This window comes from Orbicella franksi, chromosome 15 (assembly GCF_964199315.1).
Source record: "Orbicella franksi chromosome 15, jaOrbFran1.1, whole genome shotgun sequence".
In the NCBI taxonomy this organism is placed as follows: Eukaryota; Metazoa; Cnidaria; class Anthozoa; order Scleractinia; family Merulinidae; genus Orbicella; species Orbicella franksi.
Window position 1 is genome coordinate 6,305,608 of NC_138159.1, and position 17,593 is coordinate 6,323,200.

General features: G+C 41.0%; 2 protein-coding genes across 2 annotated transcripts; both read left to right on the forward strand.

The window, feature by feature from the left end:
- The first annotated feature begins 3,625 nt into the window (after positions 1-3,625).
- LOC145470610 (uncharacterized) lies at positions 3,626-5,344 on the forward strand. The gene has a single exon (XM_081454414.1). It carries the CDS (start codon positions 3,626-3,628, stop codon positions 5,342-5,344), a length of 1,719 nt encoding a protein of 572 aa, XP_081310540.1.
- A 7,106-nt stretch (positions 5,345-12,450) lies between these two features.
- Positions 12,451-14,541, forward strand: LOC145469817 (uncharacterized). The gene is made up of 4 exons (XM_081453629.1): positions 12,451-12,549; positions 13,894-14,000; positions 14,124-14,125; positions 14,321-14,541. Exons 1-4 carry the CDS (start codon positions 12,451-12,453, stop codon positions 14,539-14,541), a joined length of 429 nt encoding a protein of 142 aa, XP_081309755.1.
- Positions 14,542-17,593: the final 3,052 nt, after the last annotated feature.

Consider the following 17,593-nt stretch of genomic DNA (forward strand, 5'->3'; position numbering starts at 1 on the left):
AGTACCAGGCGGAAAGAACTGAATATAGTCATAAAAATGAATGCAAATAAAATACGGCTTGTAATAAGACCATCTGGACTTCTTTGACAGGCGAGGCGTTTGTAAAATTTTGCTGCGAAAATTATCTTTCTAAAGCTGAATCTGAAGGAAGTTCATAAGGTTTTGGGGATTAACGGAAATTAAGTCTTGAAAGAAACAGTAGGGTGCATGAGGCGCTTCACGGAAATTTTCTGAATATTAAAAAAGAAAGCACCTTTGCTAATCAATGTAAAACCTGCAAACTTCTGTCAAACAAGGGTTCCCTGAAGTAGTTCGTCGTTTCCTTTGTTTTGGAAATTTGCAAGCGTTTTCGTAATGAACGAATTATAACTGAAATAAACATATGTAGTTGGTGGCAAGCGGGAGAAACTTCACGTATGCCAACTCACGACAGCTTTGTTTACATTTCATTGGCTGAGAAGGCAGCCAACTCCACTCTGATTGGTTAAAGCGCGTTACACAGGTTTCATTAACCATTCAGTAATTGTGTGCTAGGTGTTATAAGTCGGAAGAACTGTCTGAATGTTCCATTACCAGCCCGCATGCGCTCTGGCGTACGGCTAAAGCAGTTAGCAGCCGACCAACGCGAGCGCGTTCCTAGCTTTTAATTCCAGTGTCTCAATCATTGAAAAGCGAATAAAACTAGTCAATATTTGGGACAGTGAGCAAAATATTGCTACATACTCTATTTCATGAAAGTATTTGTAATAAATTTACTTTAAATGTTTGCTTTAAAAATCACAAAACTGCCACTGACCTCAGTATATCACAGTATTACACGAGCAAATTTTGCTAATTCGCGAATGGAAGTGTGAAGATATCGATCAGGCCCTATTTCGGAAGGATAGTTTTGCTCTCAGTGCAATCTCGAAAATTCGGAGTAGTGAAATTAACTGACCAGGCAAAAAATACTTGTATTCTGAGTAAACTGCCGAGTACAGCTTGCTGGTCACGGGAGAAAACGGGATTAGGGACGTGTGATGCAAAACAGCTTTGTGTAGAGAGCAACTTCGACCCCTGAGGCAAACCATATCATTCACATTTTATTATTTCGCTCATTGAAGCGGACCATTTACAATATTCTTCAGCTGTCGAGGCAATGAAATCGACCATAAAAATGAGGGAACAGACCCATCATCTTCTCTTAACTGCCATTCTGACTCTTCTAATCCTCTCACCGTCTGATACGAGAGGGTTGATAATTAGCCACCCACGCAGATAGCGTGACGAGCAGCCCGAAAAGGCTGATAGCGTGATAAGCAGATAACGTGACAAGATAGCGCGATGAGCAGCCCCAGAGGGCAGATAGCGTGACGAGATAGCGTGACGCAGATAGCTTGACGAGTAGGTTGAAAGGACGTATGCTTGGAAAGCTATTGACACCTTTGTTTTAAGTCTTTTCTTTTGTATCTTTATAGTTAACTGTGAAAGACACAAAAGCATAAACACGTCGATTTGATTTTGATATATCAATTGTGAAGCAATACCGAAGCTAACACATCTGTTACCTTATGTAAACAAGATGTAAATTAGAGAGAATTTAAACAAATAATAAACACAATGTAAAATTGAGAATTTTGACGAATAAAATATTTTGTGACATGCGGGCTTGCATGCAGCGTCGCCTTGTTAAATCAAAACTCTCTTTTGTTTATAAATTTTATATTACTAGTGTTAGCGATTTAAAATTGAATTTATTAGCAGTTTAAAAATTGCCTTCCCTGATCATGAAAAAAATATATATTTCGTCCAGTGCAAGTTACTTTAGGCACCATCCACATTAGGCCATTCCCCTCCCCGCCGCGCCTTTTTTTTTTTTTTTTTTTTTTTTTTTTTTCGTTTAGCGTTAAATGCGTTTCCTGATATTGGGTCGGTCGGTCAGATTGAAAAAAGAGTAAAAAACAAAAAAATCACAAGCAGTCTCTGAATAGGAGGCCTGGTACCCCAGCATCATTGCTGAGGAACCTGAAAACAACAAGACATGAACCCAAAATCAATATGGCGGAAAAGTTGCTTGATGTTATTGTAAAAATTAAGACAACGAAGCACAATATACAGTAAACGAATGTTCCTGTTTTTGCTCCTGTTTTTCTCTATTCTGTTACTATGCTCATTTTTCAGATTTAAAGAAATTTGATAATGCAACAATCACCAGCGGCAGTAATGCTTGAGTGCAGCCTTGAAGGTCGGAATCAATGACAGGATTATCGTAAAGCCACCGTTTTCGTCGAAGAGCTCCGTTTCAAAATGTTTTGTGTCCACATTAAAACGCAAAGCAAATTTCTCCTGTTTGAAGAGCGTTTTCGCAGAGTCTTGTGACTTCAAGTTGTCGAGAGTTCTTAAACTCCGTACAATACCCCATCAATGGTCATGCTTGGGTTCGTCTACTGGACTTGGTCTGGATCTCCCACAAAAGATCCTGTTTGGGTTTCTTATTCTATAAACTTTAGTTTCTATTGGTTGTTTCAAGAACTTTGTAGGTTCGCTCCTGAAAGTCGCGTGAAAGTGTTTGGGTTAGTATTCTAAAAGAGTGTTTAACCCTCCAAGGTGAGTCGCCCGTGTGGCCCACACACAGCTACCGATATGGTATTTAATTGCGCGTATGCATTTGTTCGTCAAGTGGTAGAAGTAGAAGAAGTCAAAAGTTAGATCAAGACTGTGCTAGCTAGACAGAAGTTAATGCGAGATGTAACAGAGCAAAGACTAGATTCTCGGTGGCTTCTCGTTTGGACGATCAAGGGAAACCAACACTAGAATTTATTCACCGCCACTTCAACTTGAACTCGTGCACGAGCAAGTGAGAAGAAGTCGGAGTCGGAGTCGTAATCCGAAGTACAGAGCGGCTCAGGTCTTAAAAAATGTATGGAGATTTTGGACAGATCGTAAATAGGATCGGGAAAATGGTAGATTTTCGCAACATATCATCACAACATATCGCAACATTGTTGGCCCAGTATTTGCAAGCTCCGGGCAAACGATCGCAACATTTCAGCGCAGCATCATGTTGCACGCGTTTAGCCACCTTGTTGCGATGTGTTGTGACATGATGCGACATGTTGGGTATAGAAAATCGAACTAGTGCGCATGCCCGGGTGCATCATTGTTGCACGAACCTGGCCAAACGACTACAACATCATGCAACATCCAAAAATGTTAGATGAAAAAGTTGACCAGTTTCAAATTTGAGCCAACAACACCCAACATGTCGCAACACTTCGCAACACGTCACAACTGAGTGGCCAAACGCACGAAACATGTTACGCCCAACACTGTTGCGATGTGTTGCGTTGAAATGTTGCGATCGTTTGGCCGGGGCTTAAGGGTTTTGGGAAGTGGGCCGCACACCGCCACCTAATTTTTCTGGGGGTACCCCCGAGCTACGCAGCCGACGGTTTTGTTGCCGCAATGGCAAAACAAGGGACAGACTAACGGATGGTAGAGCCTCCGAAGCAATGAAGCGACTTCTATTAAAACTATCAAATTGTGCATTTTTTTAACTGGAACTTTTCACAATCATGTACCTACTCTTCTGATCTTATCACGCCACTTATTTCCCTCGGACGCCGTCTTAGGGTTCAATTCCGACATGCCGGACAAGACGTTGAGCAAGGAAGAATGGAAAGCTCTTCAGGATTTACGAAATGATGACTCTATAATTATTACAAGACCTGATAAAGGAAATGGTGTTGTCATTGTTAATAGGATTGATTACCTCAACAAAATGAAACGGTTGATTTCCGATGAGACCAAATTTAAGAAGTTATCCCAGAATCCAACAAAGTCAAGAGAGACTAGTCTCATTTCTTATCTTCGAAATCTCAAGCGTGATGGCATTGTTGATGATGCTACATTTCGAAAGATTCTTCCTTGTGGCTCAACTGCTGGTGTTCTTTACGGTCTTCCCAAGATTCACAAATCTGGCTGCCCTTTCCGTCCGATTGTCTCTTCCATTAATACATATAACTACAATCTTGCTTCATTTCTTGTGGGTGTCCTGAAGCCGATCTCCACAAACCAGTTTACAATCAAGGACTCTTTCAGCTTTGTGGACTGGGTTAAGTCTCATAAACATAACGATCAAATTATGTGTTCCCTTGATGTGTGTTCCTTGTTCACTAATGTACCGCTTGATGAAACAATTCAAATTTGTCTCAATAAGTTGTACTCTCTCCCTGAGCCTCCGAGATTACCACGACCAGCCCTTAAAACTTTGCTTGAGTTTGCAACCAAGAAAAGCCACTTCATATTTGACGGACAATATTATGATCAGGTTGATGGTGTTGCTATGGGGTCACTATTGGGTCCTGTTTTAGCTAACATTTTTATGTGCCATTTCGAGGAGCAGTGGGTGAGTAATACAGTGGCCTGTCCATCCATTTGGTTTCGATATGTAGATGACACTTTCTCCTTGTTTGACAATAAGGACAAAGCTACAAGTTTTCTACATTACCTCAACAACAGGCATCCCAATATCAAATTTACTATAGAACTCGAAGAAAACCAAGAGATCCCATTCTTAGATGTCCTCATCAAACGCTATCAATATGCCTTTTCTACAACAGTACACCGAAAAAAGACCTTCACAGGTCTTTACACCAAGTGGGATTCTTTCACACCAAGAAAGTACAAAATCAATCTGATCCGCACCTTCACTTATCGCTGTTTTCGCATCTGTTCAACATTTTCTTCATTACAGGCTGCTCTCTCTGATCTAAAGAAAACACTGCTTCTGAATGGTTACCCGAAAGGCATAATTTCCTTCAATATGAATGATGTCTTAAACAAGCATAGGAACAGACCATCCGAAACTGTTACCACGGTTCCCAAGAGAGATATAATCCTTGTGCTTCCTTATTTAGGTTTCCGAAGCGAAGTTTTTAAACGCCGTCTTAAATCTTGTGTTAATAAATTTTTTGGTTTCGTCAATCTTAAGTTGATTTTTCAGAACACTTGCCGAGTTAAGTACTTTTTTCCTTACAAAGATCGTTTAAATCGCTCGCAAAAATCTAAAGTCGTATACAAAGCCAACTGCTGGGGTTGTGACGCTTTCTATATCGGCAAAACAAAGCGACGACTGCATGACAAAAAGGTCGAGCATTTTAAAGCCCTTACGCAAGTGGGTCACGCTTCCGCTGTTGCTGATCACGCAATCTCCACCGGCCATAACATCAAATGGGACCATTTCGAGGTCTTAGTTAGTGGACAATGTGATTTACATTGTAAAATAAAAGAAACATTGCTTATACGAGACTTAAAACCAACACTTAATGACAATGCTAGCAGTGAAAAGCTGTCACTTTATTAGCTATCACCTTTTGTTTTCGTTATTGTTTAGTTAGTTACCAGTACCTCGCTTTGTATTTTTAAGTTTTAAATCTTTCGTTTTTTTGTAACCGCCACTTCTGAAGATGCGGTAGCATGCGAAACGTCAAGAAAATTTTAGATTGTTGTTCCAAACCATGCGTAGTTCATGTGTTATGTTTGTTACCGCTGTTTGCATTTTATTTCTTGTTAAATTGAACATGGTACCTCGAACAACATGACTTCTCCGAAAGAAATCTAAGAACCTTTCAATATTGCTTGATATGAAAGGGATTAAGTGAATGCTTGTTTCCGATAGCAGCAGAATCCCGAAAAGAGTCTCGACAATAAGGTTACATACCATTTCTTTTTACCATGCATGGAGGGTCCACAATAGGGTTCTCAGATCCCGCTTTCCCGCCCATTTTTTCCTGTTAATCCCACCATCCCGCCCTTTTTTGCCTGGAAATCCCGATCCCGCCTACTTTTCAAGGAGGTTTCTGCGTTAATTATTATTTTTTTAAAATTAATGATCAATTTAATTATTGACACGAACTTTTTAAAACAAGATATTGCATAAAAGATCACAAAAAAACTCAATGGGTAGCAGATAAGTAAGCACAAATGATTATAACGTTTGTTTCTGTAAACGGTTTACTGTTTTGTTTCCTTTTGTCCACGTATGACTGAAAGAAAAAGATTGGTCATTCCCATATTCAAGAGATGGCCCGTAAAAACACTTGACAGTTTCTTTCAAAGCTTTCAGCGTCTTCACTTTACTTGAAATCTGGGCTCAGAACTTTTCTTTCCGAATGAAGGCATTCCTGCTCGCACATCCTTTTCGTATTATGGTCTAATATATGGTGATGCAATTCGTAATGACGCATACTTCGTACGGTAAATCACTATCACCGCCATCCGGTGTGGCCATCCTGGCCAAAACAAGCCAAGCACTTTGGAGAGACTAGGTCGAAAGACTAGAAAAACTAGAAAGGATCGGGAGGTCAAGGTTACAGACGCAAGCATCGAAAATGTCGGAAATGGACTATACGTTTAACAGAACCTGACAGGGTACAGAGCGGTTGCTATTCATAACTTGAAACCTGACACAGCTATACGGTTCGTTTCTGCCAGCTTTCGGTTTCTGCGCTGGTCAATAACAATTTATGAAGTCACGTAAGAATTGAAATCCCGTATCCCGCTGTGTTCCCCTTGCGAATCCCGCATCCCAACCCCACAAAAACACGAAATCCCGCTCCCGTTCGTAATTGTAATTTCCGCTTCCCGCCCCTGTTTTCAGCTCAAATCCCAATTATCAAGGCGAAAAAAAGCCATAATCCCGCATCCTGCCAAACCTATTGGGAACCCTCTGCATGGTCGACCAAAACTGAACGCTTACGGAAAAGTATACCGCAGGTCTGGACAAAGTCACAAAACCCCAATTAATTTACGATGAATTGAAATCACAATAAACCGCATGGGAATCAAATTGCCTAATCCCCCAAACTGCAATGTCCACCCAGTTAATCAAATGCACTCTTGAAAGACATTTCCCGAACCCGTAACATTATCAAGTCCTCCAAAACTACTATAACAGCCCTCTCTAACAGCAGAACACAGGGAGCTTTCTTTACATTTTATTTCCTAATCTGATGTGAGAACCCCTTGTGGGCAATTCATGATTTCAACAAAGCAGTTTGATACCTCAATTAGCCAGCTACGCAGATAGCGTGACGAGCAGACGTACATCCGTGTCGCTTCCCGGTTATAAAAGGCGTGAAGTCATTGCAAAAGTAATTTACTCGCCATTTGAAGGATCTAAAGGGTGAATTATCATGAATTCAAGTTCGAGATTTTATTTTCAAAACTTACAAGGTCGGGAAGTGGAATCTGACGAGGAATCAGAGATGCAAAGTTCCCAAGGAAGTATTGGAGATGAAGAGAGCTCTCTAAGCGAGCAAGATGGAAGATGGAAAGAACAAACCGTAGGACTTTGTAATGATCACTTGACAAGTTAGAGCACCCGGAAACCCATGGCATAATCTCAAACCTTATGATTACAGAGCTGTTTTATTCACATTTTCTTAATATCAACAGAGTTTCTCCATTTCTAGATACAGATGAGCTAAAAATGGTTTTGCGGAACGGAAAAGTTTCCGGGGATTTCGAGAAACGGGCTCCAGGAGTGACAAGCGACCATTATAAGTTTTTTTCTTCACGGTGGCGGAAATGTCCATCTGCGAAAACCTGAAACGTAGCTGATCGGTTGTTACCCCTAGCTCGACCATCTATTTACTCCTGGGTCTCCAAAAAATGGATGTCGTGTTATGCAAAACCAGCCTGTAGAATAAATAATCAGCAAGGCTTTTGGACAAAGAAATGCGACACTTCATGCTCTAGGCTCTATGGTGCAAATATTAAACTTGCCCCCCCCCCCCCCAGGGACCCTAGTACCCCCAGGGAGGTACCTGGGTCAATTTTTCCTGTGGATGTGCGGAGTGCCCCTCAGAGCCCCTTCTCCATCATGATAGTCTATTCTGTAGCAAATTACAGACCCCATCTTAGCCACGTTTGGGCAACTGTATTTTTGCGATCGCAACAGTCAGTCACTTTCTCTTTATTGTGCATCTACCTTATAAAGCCTTTAACTAGTTCATCTTAAAATGAAGTGACACATTTTTTTAACTGAATGTAAAACGGTAACAAACTTTTTCACCATGCATCTTCAACCCCACGTTAGCAAGAGACGATGATCGTCTCTTTATTCTTGTAACTCTATCGTAAATGCAACCCCATTGTAGTCAATCGACTCGCCGCGTGAAAGTATAATGCGACCCCACCCAGCGGCACATCTCCATTAGCCTCTTACTAGGACGCCCTCCACCCCCCTACCCCCCTCCCCCCTCCGAATCGCCCTAAAGTCAAGTAACGTTCATTCAAGTCACGATTTGAAGACTTTGAACTTCAGCGCATCGTCGACGAAGAAAACCAACAGGCAGAGAGCTTACAAGAACTTCCTTGCCTTTCGACTGGCTCGCCCCGACTTCTACTACCGAGGATGGATTCAGCAACAAAAACTCAAGTCGCTGAGGCATTCTGGAAAACGTAATAAATTCAGTTGCGCTCTTTACCTCAATTATTTTAGATAGATACAAGTGTATCAAGCTGAGACACATTTATTAATCTCAATCCTAACATAAGCTACATTAAAAACCCAAGGAGCTCTCAGTCGTGTCAAAAACGTTTCACAAAAAAACTCTAAGTCTACAAAACCAGTCCATTACAAAACTGAAAATCAAATAAGCCCTGAATGGAACGGTGACAATGGTGACATTATCAGTAAGTCTAAACCGTGACTATTCTAAAAGATCTTCAGCCTTTTCGGAAACCCTTATTCGATAATACGCGTCTTAATTTGGTGCTTGAAACTAGATCAAAAGGTCCTAATTTTCTATCGGCAAGTAACAATTAAGCTCTTAGGCTCATGCTAAAAATGGCCGAGTATTACTGATAAATCTTAAATCTACAGAACCAAGCTAAACAAACAATGATTTAAGTCAAACCGAATTACCATGACATTTGGAGTCTACGTTACATCTCTAATAGTTCTCTAGCATTATCTGAAAGAGATTATACCCTAATCATGATCACAAATCCTAATTTGATACCGCCAATTTACAGTTTAGTCCAGCTCCACCCCTTAAAACGTTGGAACTAATCTTCTCCAGGTCCTAATTCCTATCGACAAGTAACAATTCAGCTCTAAGGCTTATGCTTAAAATGGTTGCGTAACTCTCACAAATGTAAAATTTACAAAACCAAACTAAACAAACAATGAATTACGATGACATTTGCAGTCTATACGTTATATCTCTAACAGTTCCCTAGCATTATCTGAAACCGTTAATTGAGATCATACCCTAATCAAAACTTCTTGTTTTCCACCGCCAAATTACTGTTCAGTTCAGCTCCGCCGCTGTGTTCAGTTTTTCCTGAACTGTTCACTGAGAAGGGAGGGGTTGGTCAATCAACTTGAGCCACAGATCTGCTGTCGCCTCTGGATCTTGCATCTTATCCTTGAGCTCTTGGCGTACTTTGCTCTTGTGCTTTGCCATACCATCCAAGCTTTGGCCACACGCCTCTGGGTTACTGACCTCTCCCTTTGGGTCGACGATCGTCATAAAAATTTCACTCTTTTCTCCACTGAAGTGATCTTCCCACCAGTAAGAGTCGTAATACGAATAGCCGTCGTAGTAGACGTCGCTATCTGCCACGATCGTTTCCATGCGCTTGTCAAAGATGCTCTTGGTAGTGGCTTTGGCGAAATCAGCGTACTGTTGGGCGTAGTTTTTGATGGACGTAACGTAGTGCGATTCAGCTGGGGAAACATGTGCATCAACAAGTGCCAGCTCCTGGAGAATACAAAGGTGCATGCCAGCGCCAATCGTGAAGGTAAAGAGACCGGCCTCAGCGTACCTCTCGACCATCAGCGTACCAATGATTTGGGTAGCAGTCTCTTCCTCTCTTGGCTGCAGCATGTTGGTCAGCTCTTGGTTGGTTAGTTGCCCGCTCTCTTTGGAATCAGTGTAGGTAATTCTCACCCAGCTTTGGATGCCGTTTATGTGCCCGTTAATTTCGCCGATCGTATTCTGGGTCAGCTCCCGGTTAACTATTCTCTCGATTTCCTTGTAAACAGCATCAAAGTAGTCAGGCACGCCAGATGGAAAGATGGAATTAAACATAAGTACAGCCACGTTGCCCAGGACCCCACTTAGCAGGTCTTCGCCGAGAGTTTTGGCAATGGACGAGACGGCAGATTTTGTACTGACCATCTGAGGGAATTGAGGTTTCTCATAGCAAAGGAGGTCTTTGCATCCTGTCTCCCGTCTGACGTGGCTGGTTTTTACAATGTGGCCGCACGCCGCACTCCGCACTCCGCGTTCCGCACTCCTCATTTTTGGAACAGCCGGTTTGAGTCGGAAAATTCTTATGTAATGGCAGGTGTCATGTGTTCTGGCACCCAAGTGAGATAAGGCGAAAACTATGTAAAGCTTTTTTTACTTTTTGTTCAAACAGGAACAAAGTTAAATCACAGAGATAATTACCAGTATAATTCACAACACTGAAGACACCGAAATAAAAATTGAGAGGAGAGTACAATTTCTGCTCTCAGACGCGCTCTCTAGCTGTGTCTGATCCTGTCTGCTCGATTCAACATCGCTTTTCCGTAAAAGGTTGTTCATATCTATTATTTGCTAATACATAGCTGAAATAGGAAATTAAAAGAACTATTTCAGTATTTGAAAACGGCAAAATTGAAGATTTCTCGTAGAAGGAAAAGCCAGCTCGTTGTTTGGTGTCAAGTCGTGACTGATCCCTGCTGCGAGGGTTTGGCGGTTATCTTTTGGATGTTACTGAAACGAGGAACGGGGAACGGGGAACGGGAAACGGGAAACGGGAAACGGGGAGCGAGTGTACAGCGGTAACCCACCTGAGAATTCAAAATGGCGGAAAATGGAAAAGAAAAGGGAAGAATTTAGGGAAATGCGAGGAAGTGAAACGTGAGTTTCTACCGGCTATGCCCCCAGATGACCAGTATGTTCTTGTTAGAGCAGAGTCCGATTGGTACTGAATAAACAAAGAATGAAATGGCGCCTTGGGAGAAAATCGAATCGGTATTATCACATGCTACCCCAATCCGTCAGGACAAAATGCAGACTGCAGACTGTAGAGCGGGTACAAAATGCAGACTAGACAAAATGCAGACTGCAGACTACAGACTACGTACAAAACGCAGACTGAGAATTAAGACTGTTTCTCGTATGATACGTGACAACATCTCGTCTAAAAACATACTTTTCCGCTTTTCCGCGGTCATCTTTCACCAACATTAGCATTATCGTGGAATATTCCATGCTCTTTTCTTCGTACATTTTGTCTTTATCAAACCGGCCAGGCCACCGGTTATTTATCTGCTGCTCACCTGATTTGCCAGTTAATTGCCGATCTCCGACGGGGTGCTATGCTGCCGAATGCGAAGGGAGCAGACGACTCACGTTCAAAGATGGTCATATGTTATGTCACTTGTTCTCGATATCATATTGTGTGTTGCTATTTTTAAAATATTGGTATTACAGCTCGCGCACAGAGTGAGAAGATATGACAAGACTGTGAAGGCTTGAAATTGTATTTAAGAACGACTGTGGTCTGATCGATTGGGGTAGCATGTGATAAAACCGATTCGATTTTCTTCCCAGGCGCCATTTTATGCTTGTGCGTTATTTGTTATAAAGCTACGATGGTCAAAGAAAACGAAAATTTACGATATTGTTAATTATCCCAGTATCAATCGGACTCTGCTCTAACAAGAATGTACTCGTCACATGAACCTATGGTAACCTACTGAGTCATTAAAATGATAATATCGTGTTCACCAATGATTGGGCATTTTTTGATACCATGAATGTAGCATCAACTGATAAAGAGAGGTTATAAAGACCCAACAAAATCTAATAACTGGATACAGTTTTGAGCTACCTTAACTTCTTAAGGGCTGTGTAGTTAACTTGGAAATTAAATAACTTAAGCTTACCTTGAAAATTGGGAACCAACTGGCGACGGAAAGCTGCCCAAATTATTCAAAACAGAAAAACGGCAATGACAATACAACATGCAACGATAGGCCCAGCAATTTGTAGCAATGTGGCCGCCTTTACTCGAACGCTCAAAACGACCAGCGTAATGTACTTGGTGTTCGACCTTCCCGTTTTTTTTTTACCATGACAATATGAAATAACACTCATGACGATTCATTTCTTCTGAAAATCCCATGGGACCTCCGAAGTTTTACACTCGGAATGGCTAAACACGGAACCGTTTTCAACATAGTTGTTTAATGCGCATGCGCATTAAAATGGATGGTCATAAGTCTAGCACAAGACAAACTTAAATTAACAGTCGAGTAATGAACAACTTTCGCTTCGCGACAATTGCACTTACGTGTCTCAGCTATACGGGAAGATTGTGAACTGATCGTTGTAGAACATCTACCTCACCAAAATTTCTGAAAATAGTTCGTCGCAATCGACTGAAATCGAAGAGTAAGGCAAGATGAAGAGCTCGATGGCCTTGATGCTCGTTATACTTTTTGTCGCTGGAAGAGTGTGTTGTAATGACACGACTGGCTCTGCAACTCAGCCTGATTGCGAGGTGAGAACACTCCAAGATCACACATTTTTACCTACTTAATTCGATGCTTTTTTTCCTTGTGGGTGGTGAATATACTCCATAACGTTAACACTGTTAAATTAAGTCTCGGAAAAGGTTGCTGAGGCTTTGATTGTAACGAAAACGAAGCTAGAACGTGTGAATTCTACCACTGAAAAAAAAAACAAACAAACAAACAATGGATTTATTTTATAGCTTATATTTCCCTGAGCATATTCCCCTCAATTGTTACCTTCTTAAATTAATATTTTAAAAGGTAAAAAGAGAAATTCTGCATTCGAGCCAAGTGGCCCTATACAGCCCAGAGCTTATCCTGGTTTCTGTAGCATGAAGCGTGTAGGAGTAGTTCATAGCAGTCGGTTGACCTCAAGAACCATTTTACATCCGGGCGAAGAGAAGCAATGTGAGAGTGAAATTTCTTGCCCAATAACGTAAAACGACGAACCCACACCGCTCGATCTGGAGACGGGTGTAGTAACCATGTACGAGGCCATGTACCGCGCCTCCCAATCTCTCACTCTAAATATTTCCATCATCATAGCTCGTACTCTGAATTCGTGCTCCCAAAACCTTAATACAAACAACATAACGCAATTAATTTATTAACTTTCATAAAAGTGCAAAATGTTAGGACAGTTTGAAAGTTGTATGCTGGTTGGCAACGCTTGCCAGGATTTTCTTTACCAGTCTTGTTATTTTTTTTAAACCTTTAGATAACCGTAGCATCTCGTCAGTGGCCTCGTAACTGAAAATCTTACTACTTTATCACGTTCTTTCCACTTCCGGTATTTAATTTGTACCACGACCAGTTTTGTGACTGACAACTGACGTCACATGACAGGGTCGTACTAAGGGCCTATTCCATAAAATGTTAAAACGAAATCCGATAGGAAATCAAACAATTTCAGAAGTGACCTTGTGCCAGAATAACTTAAAGTATATTACAGTCCTTTTTTGTATTTTGTAGAAGCTAAAGATATAAACCGTTGCCTGAGACAACGCTGAAAACAATTTCCCATGAGAACTCGAGAAAATAAATTCCAAAGTTCAGAGAAATTGTCCAAACACAGGAAAAATTTTATCATCAGTTTCATTTCACCAGCACTCTCAAGAGTTTCATATGAACTTCAAAATTTGTTTTCGAGATTTGGTGTTTTTAGAAATGATTTTTAATAGCCTCGGTGCAAAGTTTTTGTCCGCTTCACTTGTTACTCGAACTTGTACTGGATTCCTTCTTAATCCGTCCTCATAACGCGCAACAAAACTCCTCTATCACCTTCCCGGGTGGCGCGTTAAAGACCTGTTTTCTCTCATTGATTTTAACAGATACCCAAGTGTTTGATAAGTTATCTTCAGATCCAGGCTGCATCGATACAGAGTCTCAAAAGCGACCTTGACAGCACTAAAAAGCAGTTCCAAATACAGGCTACGTCGTTACAGAGTGTCAAAAGCGACCTTGAAACCACTAAAAAGCAGTTCCAAATACAGGCTACGTCGTTACAAAGTGTCAAAAGCGACCTTGAAACCACTAAAAACCAGTTGCAACAAGCTATGAGTGGTAAGTTTGAACTATAGTTTATCTAGTTACTTTTACTGTATCCCTCAAATTTAAAAATCATCGGCGCAACGTCTGCTCAATCAACGGAGTATTATAAACTGAATTTCTTTCGTTTGTCAATCGAGCATTTTGTGGCAGTAGTCACTGGTCGACCTTTGTAACTAAAAGAACTAATGTCTTTTCTTTTTTTCACAGGCCAATGGCCTCCTGGGCATTACTGTATTCTGGCTAGTGGAGCTTGTCCAGCCGGATTCACTCGTTCCCAGGGCCACATGCTAGCTCTGAAGATGTACGCAGCCAGTTCCACCTACATCACCCAGGCCAAGTTTGGAGACAGTAAGATTCAGTGTCATGGATCCTGCGGTCGGTATGGCCAGTGGATTGGAGAGCTGTACATAGTAGCCTGTTGTAAGTGATGGAAGCAACACAAGAATCCTCCAACCAACACAGAAATGTCACACAGAGAAATTTAGGAAACTAGGGAAGATCGTTGGCAAAGCATCGAATAAAATGAGCTGGCTATGTGTGGTATCAATGATATTCTAATAAAGGGCACAACAAAACCGTCTGGTTTTAAGTACAGTATCTATTGTCGAATTCCAAGTAAGTTTAGTCTGCTTTTGCCTGTGGTCGAACAATTCTCGCAGTTGACGTCCAAAAATTGACTCGTCTTACCTCCTCCCCCTTAAAGGTCCAGTGGTTGTTAAGTAGGGATCAAGTAAACATGTCGACGGGCCCTAAACTTGATAAAGAGACATTTGAAATCGTTGTACAACTGAACGATGAGAACAAAACAGTGGAATTCTCCGGGGATTTCAAACTTCGGGAGTGAAGATTTTTTTTTTCTCTTTTTTCATTTTTTTATTTATTTATTTATCTATTTTTTTATTTCTTTTTTTTTTTTTTGCAAAACGTAGATAAGGGGCCTAGAAAATGATCTACCAGAAGAAAACGTGCGGCAGGATGACCGAAAGTTCGAGATATTTAAATCAACCGGCACGGGCACGGGATTGGGCACGGTCGTAGACCTTCCAACACAAATCTTGTCATCTTTGTTTCATGATCCTTCGATCCTTTCTCTCTTTTTACTAAAGACACTTGAAGGTATTGATTAGCTAACGTAGCAGGTTTTCAATGAGGCCGGCCATTGTTGCTGCGGAGCTAGCGTAGCGAGCGAGCAGCAACAAAATCAGGATTTAGGAAGAATATATAGAAGGGCAGGGGTACGAATTTTCGAATGCATCCCTTTTTACCAGAATGCATTGCATTTAACCAGAGTGCACTGCGCCATTTTTTTGACCAGAGTGCACTGCGCCACGAACAACACGAGGTCGTCTTTTTTCGCGTGAATTCCAGTGAGAAAGATTAGTGGTTATGTTTTGCTGCAGTGAAGGAGATCGTGCTTGACTTTCACAATTCTTGCTTTTGTTCTTAAGGCAGTATGTGAAAGTTTGTAAATCTGGACGATTAATAGACCAATTTTGATATATTAAAATTGAGCCTAAAACAATAGATCTCAGCACGGGGCTCTGGGGACTAACTACAGAGTTTGTGGGGTTTATTTCTCAGATTCTCATGCTGAAGTCTATTATATTGTTTTAAGCTGAATTTTAATATATCGAAATCGGCTTTTGTGGCGTCTTAATTTCAAACTGAGTATGTCATTTCTTAGCAGTCTCGCCTCCTTAGTCGAATTCTTAAATAAAGAGAAATCGTCGTTACTAAAGCTTGTAGAATAATTAAAACAAAGGAAAACCCTAGAACACGCTAATTTCATATACGCGATCTATTCCTTTTCATCCAAACATGAATTTAAGCTTAAGCTTTAGCATTTTCACACATGGCGATGGACGCGTCCTCGACAGTCTGTCAACCTTCTAGAGACACTGTTAATGCGTATCTGTACAGAATTTATAGTTTAGATTTCTGCTCCTACAATTTCCACACCTTTCGATTTTCGCGATCTGGTAAAGGGGAGGTTGATGTGTAGGGTTTTATGTCTAAACATGGTTCAGATCAATATGTGCTTTTTTGTCACGATCCCTTGTCACACCTCGCCATCGATGCGTCATCATCCATGAAGTTGTTGATGAATCACTGTATAAAATATGTCACTATCAACAGAATTTGCTGCAGCATTACTATCTTTTAGATACCCTAGTAACTAATTATTATTCTGGTTTGGTTTGGTGTGTGAGCTTTCGTGTTCCGAATCCATGAGTTTGTAGAGAAGGAAATTACCATTTCCACCGCCAAGAAACACGTCATTTTAAAGCTGAAATTGGTTTTCTGACAACGGGGGAGGCTATTTTGCTAGCCTGCGAGCCCGGACCTCGAGCCTCGAGCCGCGAGTCTCTTTTTGCGAGCCTCGAAAGATTCCCGCCAAAAAAATCCAAAAACGGGCATAATGCCCTAATATGGCATTTATTACATGCGGGGGGCATCCATTATGCCAATACCCGAAGAAAATGGAAAGAAATTTTCCGATCAAACCGGGCCAACCAAGAGGAATCGGACCTGCACAATTCACCTTGAGGAGGTTGGAGGTCCAACTAATTAAGCGTTTTACAAGCCACGTAATTAATATATCCCAGCCGATATAAGTAATTGGTTTTTCTATAGATAAAGGCTATTCTTATACGAATACTTGGTGATTCCAGCTGCGCACTGGACGGAAAGCGAAATGAATGTGAAATTGACTAGGGTTTCTTTGTTCGTGCAAAAAATTTGCAAAACTACAAATAATCCACAACCTGTATTCCGATCAAAGAATACAATTCGGTCCTTCGAGAATTTATGATTTCTATTGGAAAAGATGCCCGTTTAGAATTAAGGAAGTGGGAGAACTTTGGCTTTGAAAGGTACAGTTGTAAGCAATCCAACGTAGCACGTTTGGAACTGATTATTTATTCACGTTTGGTTTACAAGGGTGATTGTACGTGCTCTTAATCAGTCAGTTTGTAAAGAAAAATAATATTAATTTTTCTCGTTACCGCGACTGAGTAACACCTCAATTTTAAGCTAAAATTGGTTTTCTGACAAAAGTGCATTATTATAAGTCTAGACCGTGGAGACATTTTTCTCCGTTTCATAAATTTCCCTGGAGATAGGGACTTATATTCTTCCAAATTGCGCCCATTTCTAAAGCCCCGACCACCGTTTTCGTTTGAAAACACATACTTTTTGATGCGTTTTCGCCTATCGTCCACAGTAAAATGACCGAAAACGATGATGAAAACGCGTTCAAAAATGGTTTCAGAAGTGGAGCCTTTTGAAAACGCATCGCTTTGAAAACGCTAGCGCTCCGTTTGTAGCGTGGATAGGTGAAAACGGAGACCTTTGAAAACGATGCCGAAAAAAGCGTCATGTAGTGTCGTTTCGATTGGTGTTATCGGTCGTTTAATTGTGGGCGATGGTTGAAAACGCATCAAAAAGTAAGTATTTTCGTATGAATATGAAAACGAATTA